General features: G+C 39.2%; 1 protein-coding gene across 1 annotated transcript in view; it reads right to left on the minus strand.

Moving 5' to 3' along the window:
• Nucleotides 1-21,178, minus strand: part of CFAP46 (cilia and flagella associated protein 46) — a 3,596,153-nt gene that overhangs the window by 1,638,716 nt on the left and 1,936,259 nt on the right. Inside the window, exon 35 of the mRNA XM_044056880.1 lies at nt 20,548-20,696. Coding sequence (XP_043912815.1) covers nt 20,548-20,696 — 149 coding nt within the window. The remainder of the gene's footprint in view (nt 1-20,547; nt 20,697-21,178) is intronic.

Below are 21,178 nucleotides of genomic sequence, written 5' to 3' on the forward strand. Positions count from 1 at the left end.
AAGCAGCAGTAACTTCAGTTTGTCTAGATAGGATTTTGTTATGTTGGGAGGTTGGTTATTTTGACACTGCCTAAAAAAAGCCACAACAGGGATAACTAGTGCCTTTGCCAGTATCTGAAAGCCTAGTGGAAATAACAGACCATTTCTGGCAAAGCAGTGTGGCCTGTAGACCATGTCTTCTCCAGGACTGGCAGATATTGAATCCCCTTGGACTGATACCAGAAGCTAAGCCTATTGTTAAGTTCAATCTATTTTTTTTTGTTTTTGTATTCTGGGATTATTCTTGGAGAAGGTGGAATGCTGCTTAAGGCTAGGCTTATACCTGTCTGTGACACACAATCTGAGAGCTCAGTCATGTCAAATCATTCACACCTACATGGACTATGGAGTCATACCGGTACTTGTGGCTCACACCTACATGGACTATGGAGTCATACCGGTACTTGTGGTTCACACCTACATGGACTACGGAGTCATACCGGTACTTGTGGTTCACACCTACATGGACTATGGAGTCATACCGGTACTTGTGGTTCACACCTACATGGACTATGGAGTCATACCGGAACTTGTGGTTCACGCCTACATGGACTATGGAGTCATACCGGTACTTGTGGTTCACACCTACATGGACTATGGCATCATACCACTATTTGTGGTTCACACCTACATGGACTATGGAGTCATACTGGTACTTGTGGTTCACACCTACATGGACTATGGAGTCATACCAGTACTTGTGGTTCACACCTACATGAACTATAGCATCATACCGGTACTTGTGGTTCACACCTACATGGACAACGGAGTCATACCGGTACTTGTGGTTCACACCTACATGGTCTATGGAGTCATACTGGTACTTGTGGTTCACACCTATATGGACTATGGAGTCATGCCGGTACTTGTGGTTCACACATACATGGACTATGGAGTCATATCGGTATTTGTGGTTCACACCTACATGGACTATGGAGTCATACCGGAACTTGTGGTTCACACCTACATGGACTATGGAGTCATACCGGTACTTGTGGTTGAATGATTGGAATGCTCGAGTGACTTGACAGACTTTGGCACCTGACAGGCAGCTTACCATAACCCACTCCTCATCCGGCCTGGTGAGGGGAATATCCATGTGTCTCACAATGGAGTCACCTATGACCAATACATTAGGTTTTGCGGTGTTACCCCTTATGGGCTTATGTGTTGAGACACTGGTGTGTGTGCTGTTATGTGTTGTAGTTGTTTTTTTTTTTTGAATTATGTGAGAAGTGGTTTCCATTTGGGAGGCTTCCGATCTTTTGATGAGTTACTTGTGAGTACCTCCACATATGCGGGTTTATGTGTCGTGTCCTTATTTAGTGTGGGAAGCGCACGCACGTGTGTGTGTGTGTGTGTGTGTGTGTGTGCGCAAGCTTACAACCTCTCATCCAATATATCCTTATGTGAGTCTTACCTCCAATTTCACAGTGTAACGACATCTCTCAAATTATTCATCTGTTTCAGGAGTAAGTGGCTATCAGTATACTTGAGACAATTGCTACACTGCTTCATGATGCCCATGTCTATCAGGTTGCCCAGAGAGATGATGGGAAATTGCCCATCCATGATAGCAGGCTCTTACTGTATGTTTTATATGAAAAGGGAATGGGTTAATTTGACAGGATTGTGCTGGTAGCGCTGAGGCTAGAAGAGGGACCTATACTTTGTGAAGGCTAAGGTTGAGCAATAAGGCAATGCTGCTCAAGGTCCGGCTGATTTGATCCTAGTGCAGCAGCAAAGCTTGGAAGGGTTTCGCTGACAGCTATTTGGGGGAAACAATTAGCTTCTAGGCTACTGCATCTATACAGGGCACTGCTTACCACTGCTGCAAAAAGAGCAGCATCATGCAAATGCGAGGCTTAAATAAGAGCAAAGAAACAAGTTTTAAACTAACTACTAATCAGGAAAGGACACAATAAGCCTACCACCAGCAATCCCCAACTCAGACAGATTAGCTCAGCACATTTCTACCACAATGGTGAAGGAATACACATTCTTAATGTAGAATAGCTGCTTTGGAGCCCAATTGTAACAAGACCACACAAACTACCTAAAACAGCCCTACAACTAACAGATAAAATGTAATATAAAGCAATTAACTACTTAAAGCAGCAACAGACAGAAGTTTCATTTTTGTGGGTGGGAGGCTGTTAAAGTACAGTCACAGTATAAAACAGAAGTGCAAAAAAATACTTTGAGCCCTTAAGTGTGCTTCCCAGATCAGACACACCAGGTGAACACCTACTGCCATTAGATGAGTAACCTCAAGTCTTCTTAAAACACAGTAAAGGAGCATCTGGAGTGAAATGCTACCACAAACTTAAAAGATACAAAATGCTACCAGAAACACACTTAAAGATACTGATACAACAGTGTGCACTTTAGACAGCTTATAAAAGTGTGATTATTCAATAAAAGTACTCTGTTTGTATAAATGAGCCAAGATCTCATTTACACATTGTTTGATGCATAGTGTGAGAGTGTTGGGGGAGTGTACTGCATTGGCAGCAATGCCAAAATTTGAGATTCATCATCATCACTGGCTTCAAAATGCAGTAAAGTTAGGGGCAAACTGTATAATTTGCTGTATGGTTTGCCAAGTTTGTAGAATTTAAATATAAGGTATTTATCGTGATGGTAGAGTAAGGATCTTTTCATTAATGAAAGGAAAAATAATTGTGCAGAGGTTAAGTGAGGACATGTGACTAGAGGAAAGCATAAGTAAAAATCTACTTGTGTGTGAATAAAAAGGACTGTAATTATGTGCTAAGAGTATTGAAGGAATATATGCTTGAGATGTTAGTTAAGTACAGCTTTTACTGCTGCCACCAGCAAAAAAAAAAAAAAAACGATGAAGAGAATGGAGTAGGTATAAGGGAGTCAGGAGTTCTTGTGTTGTTAGAAGAAAAGGAAATGAAGGCAAAAGTGAGAATAGGAAAGAAAAACGTAGACACTATTCCTGCCATTAGTAACATATTCTGGTAAAAACGTAGACACTATTCCTGCCATTAGTAACATACTCTGGTAAAAACGTAGAGACTATTCCTGCCATTAGTAACATATTCTGGTAAAAACGTAGACACTATTCCTGCCATTAGTAACATACTCTGGTAAAAACGTAGACACTATTCCTGCCATTAGTAACATACTCTGGTAAAAACGTAGACACTATTCCTGCCATTAGTAACATACTCTGGTAAAAACGTAGACACTATTCCTGCCATTAGTAACATATTCTGGTAAAAACGTAGACACTATTCCTGCCATTAGTAACATACTCTGGTAAAAACGTAGACACTATTCCTGCCATTAGTAACATACTCTGGTAAAACGTAGACACTATTCCTGCCATTAGTAACATATTCTGGTAAAAACGTAGACACTATTCCTGCCATTAGTAACATACTCTGGTAAAAACGTAGAGACTATTCCTGCCATTAGTAACATACTCTGGTAAAAACGTAGACACTATTCCTGCCATTAGTAACATTCCGGTAAAAACGTAGACACTATTCCTGCCATTACTAACATACTCTGGTAAAAACGTAGACACTATTCCTGCCATTAGTAACATATTCTGGTAAAAACGTAGACACTATTCCTGCCATTAGTAACATATTCTGGTAAAAACGTAGACACTATTCCTGCCATTAGTAACATATTCTGGTAAAAACGTAGACACTATTCCTGCCATTAGTAACATATTCTGGTAAAAACGTAGACACTATTCCTGCCATTAGCAACATATTCTGGTAAAAACGTAGACACTATTTCTGCCATTAGTAACATATTCTGGTAAGAGCTGAACAAAGCAAAGAGAAAATAAGAAAGAATAAAAACCACAAAAAAGTTAAATGACTTCTCTTTCTTTGACTATTACAAAATATATGGCAGACTAATGAAAATGGAGTCTATATTAGAACACTGAAACTTCACTTACGCAAATTCCTAAACGCCGACACAAACCGCGAGAACACCGAACGTCCTGAAGAGCGAAATTCGAAATATGAAATTGCCATAGTTGTCCCTTATCTGGTATAGCTCCCTAACATAAATGTGCAATAGTTACTGACCTTAGGGTTAGGGTGCGGGTTAAGGTAAGTGCATATATAGTAATACATTGAACCTACACTTTAGGGTTAGAAGTAGGGTTATGGTAAGTGCATATATAGTAATATAGTTGTGTAGCTATATAGATTTGTAAATTATGCTTTTCCCGTACTTGGCTGCTGTTTGTTTATATTTAGATACATTTGTGTGTATTGCATGTTTGATTAGGATATGGGATATATGGGTTAAGTGTAGTTATGAGGAAGTGTTGATTATTTGTTTGGGTAGGTAGTACGTAGCAGGCGATGGAGCTGGCCAACTATGGCATTTCGATATTTCGAATTTCGCACTCCAGGACATTCGGTGTTCTCGCAGTTCGCTGTTTATGTGTCTGCATTTAGGGATTGGCGTAAGTTTGGTTTCGGTGTTCTAATATAGACCCATGTCATTGTGTAATATGTGAAGTTAGTAACAGTGTTTGGAAGAAAATAAATAAAAAGATCAGGATGAAGAGCAGCAAAAAAGTGATACCACCAAACACATAGGAGAAATAAAAACCATCACCCTGCTAGTTTAGTTTACACATGGGCACAGTGGCTCTCAAAGAAGTGGATGTAAAAGACTGAAAGCTTGTCAATAGTATTAAACTGGTTGCAGAATTTTGTAAAGCATAACTGTCTTTCGGCTTTTCCTGGTTAGGGGGTCGCCACAGCAGAACTCCAGTCCGCTAATGATTGGCAGTGAATTTTTACAGTCGAGTTGCCAGACCTTCAAAGAAGGCACACCCACATACACATGCACTGAGTTTAGTAAAGCATAAAAAATAAAAATAAAAGACACTGAAGTTAGCAGAATCAAAGCTCTGACATTCGATTACTATGAAATCTATGAAACACAATTGATAAAAGTCTATTCCACTGATAGCTTTTTATGGAAATGGGAGTAGGTTGTCAGAGCTCTGATCTTTGGCAGCTACAGAAAGGTGTGCAGTAGGAAAAAGGTGGCAAGGAAGGCATGGCAGAAAGTAGGGTGGATATTATTATTAACAAAGGAAAAGATGATGTAGCTGAAGCTCTTACCTTTGACTGACAGGTAAATACAGGACGTCAGCAGGGTATAGGGATATTGTCTAATGTTGCCACCAGCAGAATAAGTGAAGATATAAAAAGGAAGGTAGAGACTGTACATTTCAGGCTAGATTATAAAAATAAAGTATGATGTTGTAAGGATCACGCCTCTGAACTTCAAGCTGAAGAGAAGAAAAAGAAAGTAAAGAAAAGAGAAAAGCTGTAGACCTGGAAGCGTTGGGTCAAGAAAGGTGACTAAACAAGATACACAACCAGAAATGTAACTCTCAGGTGGCCATACCAACCAAAATATAAGGCTGTAGACTGAGTAGATAAATAAAAACAGGGACAATGTTTAAATACTGTTCTTGCAAACTTAGAAAGTTGGTATAGTAACAGGTTTTCTGTTAACATAAATTTTCTGAAGCTTATTAAGTCTGAAACTCAAACGTCTGTCATTTTCTGACTTCAATTTTTCATATTTTGCCAATGGTTTTCCAGAAAACCACAATTGTATGAAAAATCCAGCAAAAATATGAGGCAAAAATCTCAACATTCTGTGAAAATCTGTACAGTTGAGAGGTCTGTATACACACACACATACATAACACATATATACTGGTTCAATATTCAGTACTGAGATAATATGGCTGAAAAGGCTCTGATAAGATTAAGTATCTCAGTGAGCAATGAGAACAGAATTATTTGGTTGAACTAAGGCAAGTCAGTATGATGTATAACTATGCTTGCAAATGGACATACACAGTGCAGCCAAAACAAGTTATGTTACAAATGTTTCTTATTGTATGGTGAACAAAGAAAGGAATTAGAAGATACAGAAGAAACTGAGGATCTTTCATTAAGAAAAATGTCAAACTAACTCTGTGCACAAACAAAACAAGACATCTGTTGCCTAAAGGATGCAGTTAAATCAGAAAGGACCTAAAATGCAACTAGGTGATGAGAGTCATGTCACCCTTAATGTTGCTGTTAAAGGGGCAAAGATAAGGGGCTATCTTAAGTAGCAGATTAAAGTCATCCAGGTTTCTGTTGCACACACATCCAAAGCTCCAAGGGACTCTAACTCCTTACCTTAGTCCTGGACTGTCTCTGGAATAACAAAAACGACAGCCATCATTTTTTACATAAATATGCAGGAAAAACATAAACATATCTGAAAAAAAAGGAGCTCAGATGTCAGCAATGGGCAGAACATTTATAAATAAGGTTTGCCCTTCTTACTGACTAGTGATACACTGCAAAACATCCATTTTGCATACTTTTGTAAAAAATGCCAATTAGGTAGATACAGGTAGAAAAATAAAAGCAAGCCATGCATTGTCTCACCTGAATTTCTTTGAGCGAGACCCTAGATAAGTCAATCAAGAATGTATCAGTACTTAAGGTAAAGAGAATCATCTCCTTTAAACCATATAATTCTAGTACCCTGATTAATATGAACATAACAACGAACATGATAGCGGTAGAACGGGTTGGTGCCCTGATTAATATGAACATAACAATGAACATGATAGCGGTAGAATGGGTTGGTGCCATGATTAATATGAACATAACAACGAACATGATAGTGGTACAATGGGTTGGTGCCCTCATTAATATGAACATAACAACGAACACGATAGCGGTACAATGGGTTGGTGCCCTGATTAATATGAACATAACAACGAACATGATAGCAGTACAATGGATTGGTGCCCTGATTAATATGAACATAACAACGAACATGATAGTGGCACAATGGGTTGGTGCCCTGATTAATATGAACATAACAAACATGATAGTGGTACAATGGGTTGGTGCCCTGATTAATATGAACATAACAACAAACATGATAGTGGTACAATGGGTTGGTGCCCTGATTAATATAAACATAACAACGGACATGTTAGCGGTACAATGGGTTGGTGCCCTGATTAATATGAACATAACAACGAACATGACAGCGGTACAATGGGTTGGTGCCCTGATTAATATGAACATAACAACAAACATGATAGTGGTACAATGGGCTGGTGCCCTGATTAATATGAACATAGCAATGAACATGATAGCGGTACAATGGGTTGGTGCCCTGATTAATATGAACATGATAGCGGTACAATGGGTTGGTGCCCTGATTAATATGAACATAACAACGAACATAATAGCGGTACAATGGGTTGGTGCCCTGATTAATATGAACATAACAACAAACATGATAGAGGTACAATGGGTTGGTGCCCTGATTAATATGAACATAACAACGAATATGATAGTGGTACAATGGGTTGGTGCCCTGATTAATATGAACATAACAACGAACATGACAGTGGTACAATGGGTTGGTGCCCTGATTAATATGAACATAACAACAAACATGATAGTGGTACAATGGGTTGGTGCCCTGATTAATATGAACATAACAACGAACATGATAGTGGTACAATGGATTGGTGCCCTGATTAACAAGAACATAACAACGGACATGTTAGCGGTACAATAGGTTGGTGCCCTGATTAATATGAACATAACAACGAACACGATAGCGGTACAGTGGGTTTGTGCCCTGATTAATATGAACATAACAACGAATATGATAGTGGTGCAATGGGTTGGTGCCCTGATAAATATGAACATAACAATGAATATGATAGTGGTACAATGGGTTGGTGCCATGATTAATATGAACATAACAACAAACATGATAGCAGTACAATGGGTTGGTGCCCTGCTTAATATGAACATGATAGCTGTACAATGGGTTGGTGCCCTGACTAATATGAAAATAACAACAAACATGATAGTGGTACAATGGGTTGGTGCCCTGAGTAATATGAACATAACAACAAACATGATAGTGGTACAATGGGTTGGTGCCCTGATTAATATGAAAATAACAACAAACATGATAGTGGTACAATGGGTTGGTGCCCTGATTAATATGAAAATAACAACAAACATGATAGTGGTACAATGAGCTGGTGCCCTGATTAATATGAACATAACGGACATGTTAGCAGGTACAATGGGTTGGTGCCCTGATTAATATGAACATAATAACGGACATGTTAGCGGTACAATGGGTTGGTGTCCTGATTAATATGAGCATAACAATGAACATGATAGCGGTACAATGGGTTGGTGCCCTGATTAATATGAACATAACGGACATGTTAGCAGGTACAATGGGTTGGTGCCCTGATTAATATGAACATAATATCGGACATGTTAGCGGTACAATGGGTTGGTGTCCTGATTAATATGAGCATAACAATGAACATGATAGCGGTACAATGGGTTGGTGCCCTGATTAATATGAACATAACAACAAACATGATAGCGGTACAATGGGTTGGTGCCCTGATTAATATGAACATGATAGTGGTACAATGGGTTGGTGCCCTGACTAATATGAACATAACAACGAACATGATAGCGGTACAGTGGGTTGGTGCCCTGATTAATATGAACATAAACATGATAGCGGTACAAATGGTTGCTGCCCTGATTAATATGAACATGATAGTGGTACAATGAGTTGGTGCCCTGATTAATATGAACATAACAATGAACATGATAGCGATACAATGGGTTGGTGCCCTGATTAATATGAACATAACAACAAACATGATAATGGTACAATGGGTTGATGCCCTGATTAATATGAACATGATAGTGGTACAATGGGCTGGTGCCCTGATTAATATGAACATAACGACGAAACATGATAGCGGTAAATGGGTTGGTGCCCTGATTAATATGAACATAACAACGAACATGACAGTGGTACAATGGGTTGGTGCCCTGATTAATATGAACATAACAACGAACATGATAGTGGTACAATGGGTTGGTGCACTGATTAATATGAACATAACAACGAACATGATAGTGGTACAATGGGTTGGTGCCCTGATTAATATGAACATAACAACGAACATGATAGCGGTACAGTGGGTTTGTACCCTGATTAATATGAACATAACAACGAACATGCTAGTGGTACAATGGGTTGCTGCCCTGATTAATATGAACATGATAGTGGTACAATGGGTTGGTGCCCTGATTAATATGAACATGATAGCGGTACAATGGGTTGGTGCCCTGATTAATATGAACATAACAACGAACATGATAGTGGTACAATGGGTTGGTGCCCTGATTAATATGAACATAACAACAAACATGATAGAGGTACAATGGGTTGGTGCCCTGATTAATTTGAACAAAACAACGAACATGATAGTGGTACAATGGGTTGGTGCCCTGATTAATATGAACATGATAGCGGTACAATGGGTTGGTGCCCTGATTAATATGAACATGATAGCGGTACAATGGGTTGGTGCCCTGATTAAAATGAAAATAACAACAAACATGATAGTGGTACAATGGGTTGGTGCCCTGAGTAATATGAACATAACAACGAACATGATAGTGGCACAATGGGTTGGTGCCCTGATTAATATGAACATAACAACGAACATGATAGTGGTACAATGGGTTGATGCCTTGATTAATATGACCATAACAACGGACATGATAGTGGTACGATGAGTTGGTGCCCTGATTAATATGAACATAACAACAAACATGATAGCGGTACAATGGGTTGGTGCCCTGATTAATATGAACATGATAGTGGTACAATGGGTTGGTGCCCTGATTAATATGAACATAACAACGAACATGATAGTGGTAGAATGGGTTGGTGCCCTGATTAATATGAACATAACAACAAACATGATAGCGGTACAATGGGTTGATGCCCTGATTAATATGAACATGATAATGGTACAATGGGTTGGTGCCCTCATTAATATGAACATAACAAAGAACATGATAGTGGTACAATGGGTTGGTGCCCTGATTAATATGAACATAACAACAAACATGATAGCGGTACAATGGGTTGATGCCCTGATTAATATGAACATGATAATGGTACAATGGGTTGGTGCCCTCATTAATATGAACATAACAACAAACATGATAATGGTACAATGGGTTGGTGCCCTCATTAATATGAACATAACAAAGAACATGATAGTGGCACAATGGGTTGGTGCCCTAATTAATATGAACATAACGAACATGATAGTCGTACAATGGGTTGGTGCCCTGAATAATATGAACATAACAACGAACATGATAGTGGTACAATGGGTTGGTGCCCTGATTAATCATAACAACGAACATGATAGCGGTACAGTGGGTTTTTGTGCCCTGATTAATATGAACATAAGAATGAATATGATAGTGGTACAATGGGTTGGTGCCCTGATTAACATGAACATAACAACGGACATGTTAGTGGTACAATAGGTTGGTGCCCTGATTAACATGAACATAACAACGAACATGATAGCGGTACAGTGGGTTTGTGCCCTGATTAATATGAACATAGCAATGAATATGATAGTGGTACAATGGGTTGGTGCCCTGATTAATATGAACATAACAACAAACATGATAGCAGTACAATGGGTTGGTGCCCTGATTAATATGAACATGATAGCGGTACAATGGGTTGGTGCCCTGATTAAAATGAAAATAACAACAAACATGATAGTGGTACAATTGGTTGGTGCCCTCATTAATATGAGCATAACAACGAACATGATAGTGGCACAATGGGTTGGTGCACTGATTAATATGAACATAACAACGAACATGATAGTGGTACAATGGGTTGGTGCCCTGATTAATATGAACATAACAACGAACATGATAGTGGTACAATGGGTTGGTGCCCTGATTAATATCAACATAACGAACATGATCGCGGTACAATGGACTGGTGCCCTGATTAATATGAGCATAACAATGAACATGATAGTGGTACAATTGGTTGGTGCCCTGATTAATATGAACATAACAAACTTGATAGTGGTACAATGGGTTGGTGCCCTGATTAATATGAACATAACAACGAACATGATAGTGGTACAATGAGTTGGTGCCCTGATTAATATGAACATAACGGACATGTTAGCTGGTACAATGGGTTGGTGCCCTGATTAATATGAGCATAACAACGGACATGTTAGCGGTACAATGGGTTGGTGCCCTGATTAATATGAACATAACAACGAACATGATAGTGGTACAATGGGTTGGTGCCCTGATTAATATGAACATAACAATGAATATGATAGTGGTACAATGGGTTGGTGCCCTGATTAATATGAACATAACAATGAATATGATAGTGGTACAATGGGTTGGTGCCCCGATTAATATGAACATAACAACAAACATGATAGTGGTACAATGGGTTGATGCCCTGATTAATAGGAACATGATACTGGCACAATGGGTTGCTGCCCTGATTAATATGAACATAACAACGAACATGAAAGCGATACAATGGGTTGCTGCTACTGCCTCTCAGTGCCAGGGATCAGTTCTGACTTCCAGCTGTTGTCAGGATGGAACCTAAATGTTTGTCTCCTAATCATGTACGTTTCCTCTTGGTACTCAAGTGTTTTCTCACTTACCAAAGCGTTGTTGCCTCACAGCAAGAGGTTCTCCTGTTCGATTCTTAGCTGGAGTGCCTTTTGTGTGGTCTGCATGTCCTCCCTGCGGTCGAGTGGCCACCGAAAGACATGCGTGAATGGGTTTGCCTTCGCTGAAGGTTGGGCGTTGGGCTGGCAACTCGGCACCATAAAAATCTTCTGCCAATCATTAGCAGACCAGAGTTCCACTGTGACGACCCCTAAGTAGGAAAAGTCGAAAAGACAAACAACAACCAAAGAAATACTGTTCAGTTTAATAGGCTACTGTACAAAAATGTCCTAATATTTGTATTACACATTTTTACTCCTTTAAGTCTGTAAATATGTCTTGGGTTTAGTGGACTATGGTGTGCATAAGACGCAATTAAATTAACAAAATAACAAACGACTGTTATGTTCACCAGCTGGAAAGCATATTTACTGCAATAGTCTTTATATATATATATATATATATATATATATATATATATATATATATATATATTTTTTTGTTCTACTTCAAAATGTTGAAAACTCATAATATCTAATTTCAAAACAGCGAGACCATAATATCAAAAATTCAAAACTTCTAACTCATAACATCGAATCTCACAACATCAAAAACTATGAAGCAAATATAAATAATATCCCCACCATCTATAACACCAAATGGAAAAAAACACACTTTTTACTATGTTTCTGCTAGGGGGCAAGACCTCCTGCACCCCTCAAGCCCCCCATAAATTAAATATACCAACTCCGAGATCACACTACAGTGGGAAAAAGTTAATTTTCTACCCCACTGTATCGCGATCACCATAAGAATGTACACATAATGTCTATATCACTTACCTGTATGGCCTAAAAACACGTACATAGTAGCACAATAAACACTATATGCAGATTAACAGAATAAACATTTGTTTGTTTGATGATACACTACTCAATTTTATACATTTTTGATGTTATGAGTTTTAGATGTTTTGAATTTTCCATCTTATGATCTCGCTGTTTTGAAATTAGTTGTTACGAGTTTTCGATATTTTGAAGTGAAACTATATATCTATATATATATCTATTTATACATCTATCTAAATATAAATATATATATGTATATATATATATATATATATATATATATATATATTTATACCTATATATCTATCTATATATTTGCATATATATATATATATATATATATATATATATATATATATATATATATATATATATCTCTTCTTCTTCTCTCGGCTTTTTCCCGGTTAGGGGTTGCCACAGCGGATCACCTGTCTGCTCATGATTGGTAGTGGAGTTTTACAGTGTCGAGTTGCCAGTCTGGCACTCAACCTTCCACAGAAGGCACACGCACGCAAACACTCACACCTAGGGCCAATTTAGAGTGTCCAATCCACCTACAGCATGTCTTTGGGATGTGGGAAGAAACCGGAGCACCCGGAGGAAACCCATGCGACCACAGGGAGGACATGCAGACTCCACACAGAAGGCACCCCAGCTGAGAATCGAACCGGAGAACCTTTTGCTGTGAGGCGGCAAAACTAACCGCTGCACCACCGTGACCGCCTAGATATATATATATATATATATATATATATAGAGAGAGAGAGCGAGAGAGAGAGAGATCTCATCATCTTCTTTCGGCTGTTCCCGTTAGGGGTCACCACAGCAGATCACCTGTTTCCATTTCTTCCTGTCCTCTGCATCTTGCTCTGTCACACCAGCCACTTGCATGTCCTCTCTCACCACATCCATAAACCTTATCTTAGGCCTTCCTTTTTTCCTGTTACCTGGTAGCTTCATCCTTAGCATCTTTTTCCCAATATACTCAGCATCCCTCCTCAGCACATGTCCAAACCAACGTAATCGTGCCTCGCTGGCTTTGTCTCCAAACCTTCCAACCTATATATACGTCTACCTTGGTTAAGCAAAATTTTACTTACTCAAACTTCAAATATGCGAGATGACTTCAACAAACACTTAATCAACGGAACTAATGAATCACCAATTTTTTTTTTTTTAGAGGGGAACTAACCACTTGTCCACCGGGGTGAACTGCCTTGTTCCTCAGTGTAGTGCGATCTCAGAGTTGGTATATTTAGTTAGGGCAGTGGGGGCAAAGTCCCATACTTGCATGGGTTTAATTTGCATTGTTTTTTTTTGTGTTTTTTTTTTTTTATTATTGTGTCCTGGTGGCCAGCTGGTTAGCTTCCCTGTAAAAAATATCAGTGATTTGTTAGTTCAACAGATTAAGTGTTCACTGAAGTCTTCTCGCATTTTTGAATTCTGGGTAAGTGTAATTTCGCCTAACCAAAGTAGACTATATATATATATATATATATATATATATATATATATATATATATATATATATATACATACACATATATAAATATACATATACACACACACATATATATATATATATATACACACACACACACACACACACACACACACACACACACACACACACACACACACACACACACATATATTTATATATATACACACACACACACACACACACACACACATATTTATATATATGTATATCAAAATGTACTGTAGTTCAGAAGGTAAGAACTGTATTACATGATAAAAAATTCAAAAGACAAAACAAAAGGAGACAAGCAGATGAAAGTCAAAGGCAATAGGATATGAAGCTAGACCTCAAATTCACTATTTGTTGATAACTGAAGGGAAGTCTAACACTGTCAACAAACTGAATTTTCTAGCAGACAAAAAGATCATTATATGCTGGTACAGCGCAAGGTCCATTTAGACTGTATCATTAAATGGGTTCACTTCAGAATTTCAAAATCCTAAAACTTCAAATTTAGAACTTCGAAATTCTGAATGGAGATCTGCATACAGCGCAAAACAGGATATTTCCCTTTTCCTCACTGTACTACGATCTTGAAGTTGGTATATTTAAATAGTGGGGGTGTGGGGGGTGCAGGGGTGCTTGCCCCCTGCATAAACATTGAGAAAGTTTTTTTTTTTTTTTTTTTTTTTTATTTATTTTGGAATGTCGAGATTCTGAAATTTCGATTATATGGTCTTCACCATATTAAGTTCGATGTCTCGGAAATTCGACATTCGGAAGTGAATTACAGTAAATATAATCTGAACATGGTTCTCTGTGAAAATCAACTGCATGCAATTACTTCTTGTGAGATGATTTTGTAAATTGGCTTCTTGTGGTAATATATTTTCCTTTTTAAGCCATCAAAAGCATGTTGTAGATGTACTCTGCTCAAGGGCTAGGACCAATATAAGTTAGTGACCTGGGAATCAGTACATGGAAAAGTGGATGTTCGATTATGACTGCCTAGAACAGAAAAATTAGGCCAAAGAATAAAAAAAAAATATCTGTCGGGTACCATATTAGAACAGCATTATTACCTGTAGCACATCTCCAATGATGAACGAGAGTCAGTTATCAGCATCTATGTCTCAAACACGTTCAGGGTGATGAATGAGAGTCAGTTATCAGCATCTATGTCTCGAACACGTTCAGGGTGATAAATGAGAGTCAGTTATCAGCATCTATGTCTCGAACACGTTCAGGGTGATGAACGAGAACGAACACATTCAGGGTGATGAATGAGAGTCCGTGATCAGCATCTATGTCTCGAACATGTTCAGGGTGATGAATGAGAGTCAGTTATCAGCATCTATGTCTCGAACACGTTCAGGGTGATGAACGAGAACGAACACGTTCAGGGTGATGAATGAGAGTCAGTTATCAGCATCTATGTCTCGAACACGTTCAGGGTGATGAATGAGAGTCAGTTATCAGCATCTATGTCTCGAACACGTTCAGGGTGATGAAAGAGTCAGTTATCAGCATCTATGTCTCGAACACGTTCAGGGTGATGAATGAGAGTCAGTTATCAGTATATATGTCTCGAACACGTTCGGGGTGATGAATGAGAGTCAGTTATCAGCATCTATGTCTTGAACACGTTCAGGGTGATGAATGAGAGTCAGTTATGAGCATCTATGTCTCGAACACGTTCAGGGTGATGAATGAGAGTCAGTTATCAGCATCTATGTCTCGAACACGTTCAGGGTGATGAATGAGCGTCAGTTATCAGCATCTATGTCTCGAACACGTTCAGGGTGATGAATGAGAGTCAGTTATCAGCATCTATGTCTCGAACACGTTCAGGGTGATGAATGAGAGTCAGTCATCAGTATCTATGTCTCGAACACGTTCTGGGTGATGCATGAGAGTCAGTCATCAGCATTTATGTCTCGAACACGTTCAGGGTGATGAACGAGAGTCAGTTATCAGCATCTATGTCTCAAACACGTTCAGGGTGATGAACGAGAGTCAGTTATCAGCTTCTATGTCTCGAACACGTTCAGGGTGATGAATGAGAGTCAGTTATCAGCATCTATGTCTCGAACACGTTCAAGGTGATGAACAAGAGCCAGTTATCAGCATCTATGTCGCGAACACGTTCAGGGTGATGAATGAGAGTCAATCATCAGTATCTATGTCTCGAACACGTTCAGGGTGATGAATGAGAGTCAGTTATCAGCATCTATGTCTTGAACATGTTCAGGGTGATGAATGAGAGTCAGTTATCAGCATCTATGTCTCAAACATGCTCAGGGTGATGAATGAGAGTCCGTGATCAGCATCTATGTCTCGAACACATTCAGGGTGATGAATGAGAGTCAGTTATCAGCATCTATGTCTCGAACACATTCAGGGTGATGAATGAGAGTCAGTTATCAGCATCTTTGTCTCAAACACATTCAGGGTGATGAATGAGAGTCAGTTATCAGCATCTATGTCTCGAACACATTCAGGGTGATGAACTTGAGTCAATTATCAGCATCTATGTCACAAACACGTTCAGGGTGTTGAATGACAGTCAGTTATCAGCATCTATGTCTCAAACACGTTCAGGGTGATGAATGAGAGTCAGTTATCAGCATCTATGTCTCGAACACGTTCAGGGTGATAAATGAGAGTCAGTTATCAGCATCTATGTCTCGAACACGTTCAGGGTGATGAACGAGAACGAACACATTCAGGGTGATGAATGAGAGTCCGTGATCAGCATCTATGTCTCGAACATGTTCAGGGTGATGAATGAGAGTCAGTTATCAGCATCTATGTCTCGAACACGTTCAGGGTGATGAACGAGAACGAACACGTTCAGGGTGATGAATGAGAGTCAGTTATCAGCATCTATGTCTCGAACACGTTCAGGGTGATGAATGAGAGTCAGTTATCAGCATCTATGTCTCGAACACGTTCAGGGTGATGAAAGAGTCAGTTATCAGCATCTATGTCTCGAACACGTTCAGGGTGATGAATGAGAGTCAGTTATCAGTATCTATGTCTCGAACACGTTCGGGGTGATGAATGAGAGTCAGTTATCAGCATCTATGTCTTGAACACGTTCAGGGTGATGAATGAGAGTCAGTTATGAGCATCTATGTCTCGAACACGTTCAGGGTGATGAATGAGAGTCAGTTATCAGCATCTATGTCTCGAACACGTTCAGGGTGATGAATGAGCGTCAGTTATCAGCATCTATGTCTCGAACACGTTCAGGGTGATGAATGAGAGTCAGTTATCAGCATCTATGTCTCGAACACGTTCAGGGTGATGAATGAGAGTCAGTCATCAGTATCTATGTCTCGAACACGTTCTGGGTGATGCATGAGAGTCAGTCATCAGCATTTATGTCTCGAACACGTTCAGGGTGATGAACGAGAGTCAGTTATCAGCATCTATGTCTCAAACACGTTCAGGGTGATGAGAACGAGTCAGTTATCAGCTTCTATGTCTCGAACACGTTCAGGGTGATGAATGAGAGTCAGTTATCAGCATCTATGTCTCGAACACGTTCAAGGTGATGAACAAGAGCCAGTTATCAGCATCTATGTCGCGAACACGTTCAGGGTGATGAATGAGAGTCAATCATCAGTATCTATGTCTCGAACACGTTCAGGGTGATGAATGAGAGTCAGTTATCAGCATCTATGTCTTGAACATGTTCAGGGTGATGAATGAGAGTCAGTTATCAGCATCTATGTCTCAAACATGCTCAGGGTGATGAATGAGAGTCCGTGATCAGCATCTATGTCTCGAACACATTCAGGGTGATGAATGAGAGTCAGTTATCAGCATCTATGTCTCGAACACATTCAGGGTGATGAATGAGAGTCAGTTATCAGCATCTTTGTCTCAAACACATTCAGGGTGATGAATGAGAGTCAGTTATCAGCATCTATGTCTCGAACACATTCAGGGTGATGAACTTGAGTCAATTATCAGCATCTATGTCACAAACACGTTCAGGGTGTTGAATGACAGTCAGTTATCAGCATCTATGTCTCAAACACGTTCAGGGTGATGAATGAGAGTCACTTTTCAGCATCTATGTCTCAAACACGTTCAGTGTGATAAATGATTGTCAGTTATCAGCATCCATGTCTCCAACACGTTCAGGGTGATGAATGAGAGTCAGTTATCAGCATCTATGTCTCGAACACCTTCAGGGTGATGAATGAGAGTCCGTGATCAGCATCTATGTCTCGAACACGTTCAGGGTGATGAATGAGAGTCAGTTATCAGCATCTATGTCTCGAACACGTTCAGGGTGATAAATGAGAGTCAGTTATCAGCATCTATGTCTCGAACACGTTCAGGGTGATGAATGAGAGAGAGTCAGTTATCAGTATCTATGTCTCGAACATGTTCAGGGTGATGAATGAGAGTCAGTTATCAGCATCTATGTCTCGAACACATTCAGGGTGATGAATGAGAGTCAGTTATCGGCATCTATGTCTCGAACACATTCAGGGTGATGAATGAGAGTCAGTTATCAGCATCTATGTTTCAAACACGTTCAGGGTGATGAATGAGAGTCAGTTATCAGCATCTATGTTTCGAACACGTTCAGGATGATGAATGAGAGTCAGTTATCAGCATCTATGTCTCGAACACGGTCAGGGTGATGAATGAGAGTCAGTTATCTGCATCTATGTCTCGAACACATTCAGGGTGATGAACGAGAGTCATTTATCAGTATCTATGTCCCGAACACGTTCAGGGTGATGAATGAGAGTCAGTTATCAGCATCTATGTCTCGAACACATTCTGGGTGATGAATGAGCGTCCGTTATCAGCATCTATGTCTCAAACACGTTCAGGGTGATGAATGAGAGTCAGTTATCAGTATCTATGTCTCGAACACATTCAGGGTGATGAATGAGAGTCAGTTATCAGCATCTATGTCTCGAACACGTTCAGGTACTGTTTCTCCATCATGGCTTTTCTCCATTTTCTAGCTACTTAGCTTCTTCCTCTCAACATATACTCTTAAACCTTTTTCTTTTCTTAAACTTTTCTTAAAACTTTTCTCTGATTTTTACTTCTTAAAAATGAACTTTTGTATATGTAAAAGGTAGAAAATAAGCCTATTCCCTGTATAATTCTGTACATCTTCTAGGCAACGTTCTGCAAAAAATAGCACAGAATTCATTACCACTGAAAATGTGATGTTGTTCAGACAGAACACATCCTGAGTCTGGAAGTCTTCTGGAAGATTCTTAAACTTATGAGTATGTTGATAAGTGAAATGGATGTACATTATTTAGAAATATATAAAGGCAAAAGTCACACAGATAGAAATAACAAATGAATATGTAAATGCCATAAAACAAAGTGTGCAATGCAATAGAAAAATTCTGTTATGAATAATGTACTCTGTGTATAGCAAAGAAGCAATCTTACACTATTAGTAGCAAAAGGAGTAAAGTTAGCTACAAGCTACTCTACCATTTACAAGGTCAGTAAATTTAACAGTTTGAAGCCTCACTTCCTTGTATCTTGAGTGACACCCAGCCTGTAAAAGAAAGAGGTATCTGGTGATTGCTGTGCAACAGCTGCAGAAATCCCAATCACATTTTACATTCCTCTACCAATAAAAATTACGATGGACACCATCTCTCAATTTTTTCAAACACAGCGTTGTCAACACTATAGAGCATTGCTGTCAGTCTGGCATGCAGACAGAATACCATGATGCATCATTTCAATCAGTCTGGCATGCGGACAGAATACCATGAAGCATCATTTCAGTCAGTCATGTATGCAGGCAGAATATCATGATGCATCACTTCAGTCACTCTGGCATGCGGACAGAATACCATGATGCATCATTTCAAGTCATGTATGCAGGCAGAATATCATGATGCATCACTTCAGTCACTCTGGCATGCGGACAGAATACCATGATGCATCATTTCAATCAGTCTGGCATGCGGACAGAATACCATGATGCATCATTTCCATCACTCTGGCATGTGGACAGAATATCATGATGCATCATTTCAATTAGTCTGGCATGCGGACAGAATATCATGATGCATTATTTCAGTCAGTCTGGCATAACTAGCTTGCTGTGTGTGTGAACAGTGTCTCCCTAAAAGTTGTTTTAAGATCCCTCATGAGAACATCCAGTGTCCCTTCACTACAAGACTATATTTGCAACTAGGAGCTACTGACAAACAGGGCAGAAAAAAAATCTTAGTACAAGTTTTATCCAAACTGGCTATCACTGCGCATTTATTCTGATGGCCTAAATGATAACCTGATGGCCTCTATACAATATTTTTTTCCTGAACATGAACAACACAGAGTATTGAAGGCTTGTGCCATATTACATAATGAACATGAACCTTATGAGACATTTTTAATCTGCTGTAACATTTAAAATGATAAATTCTAAAAGTTGTTTGTAGTAATGATGCCTACTAGCTGTAAATGTTCATTCTGGCACTGTTTAGAGCTTATTCTTAGCAACTTTGAACACATCTGACACAAATGAAATACTGACCTGAGATGGTAGAGGTCAGAAAGGCTTTTACTGTCAACCACAACCTGGGAAATGACTTCAGCCAGCTGCAGAACAGGTAGTGTTAAATGGACGAGTGCTGCAACCTTCATTTCTTCCACCAGCAAATCTATGTAATACAAGCAGTGCATCTGTATAAAAACAGAATAGAGCGTGACTTATATGTCAGCATAAACATTATGTAAAAGAAATGCATTTATCTTTCCTTTGCTTTTTCCACTACTAATGTGGTTAACTTGTGGATTATAAAGTCATTTTATTTCCACTTGCTTTTCAGGAAAACACACTGTTAAGATGGGTAATGTTATCAGTGCACATTGTTGCTGGATGACAGCACACTTGCCATTGTGAGTCCTCTATGGTTTGTCATTGTTTTGGTATTTTTTGGGGAAAGCCTAGGATAATCACACTGAGGTTCTATTGGTCGATTCAGGAGTAAATCCCATACATTTTCTTTCTACTTTTTGACACACTTTCTCTAGTGTGCTTTACACCTTACTCACCCCCCATCTCTCAACATTCCTTCCTTCTTTTTTTCCCCTGCTACCTACCTGGCTGCTGCGCACACTGTTTGGGTCCTCGTCCTACACCTGGTGAACTTGGCCAGTCAGCA

The sequence above is a fragment of the Protopterus annectens genome, chromosome 14.part0, assembly GCF_019279795.1.
Source record: "Protopterus annectens isolate FY-2018-M chromosome 14.part0, PAN1.0, whole genome shotgun sequence".
Taxonomy (NCBI): domain Eukaryota; kingdom Metazoa; phylum Chordata; order Ceratodontiformes; family Protopteridae; genus Protopterus; species Protopterus annectens.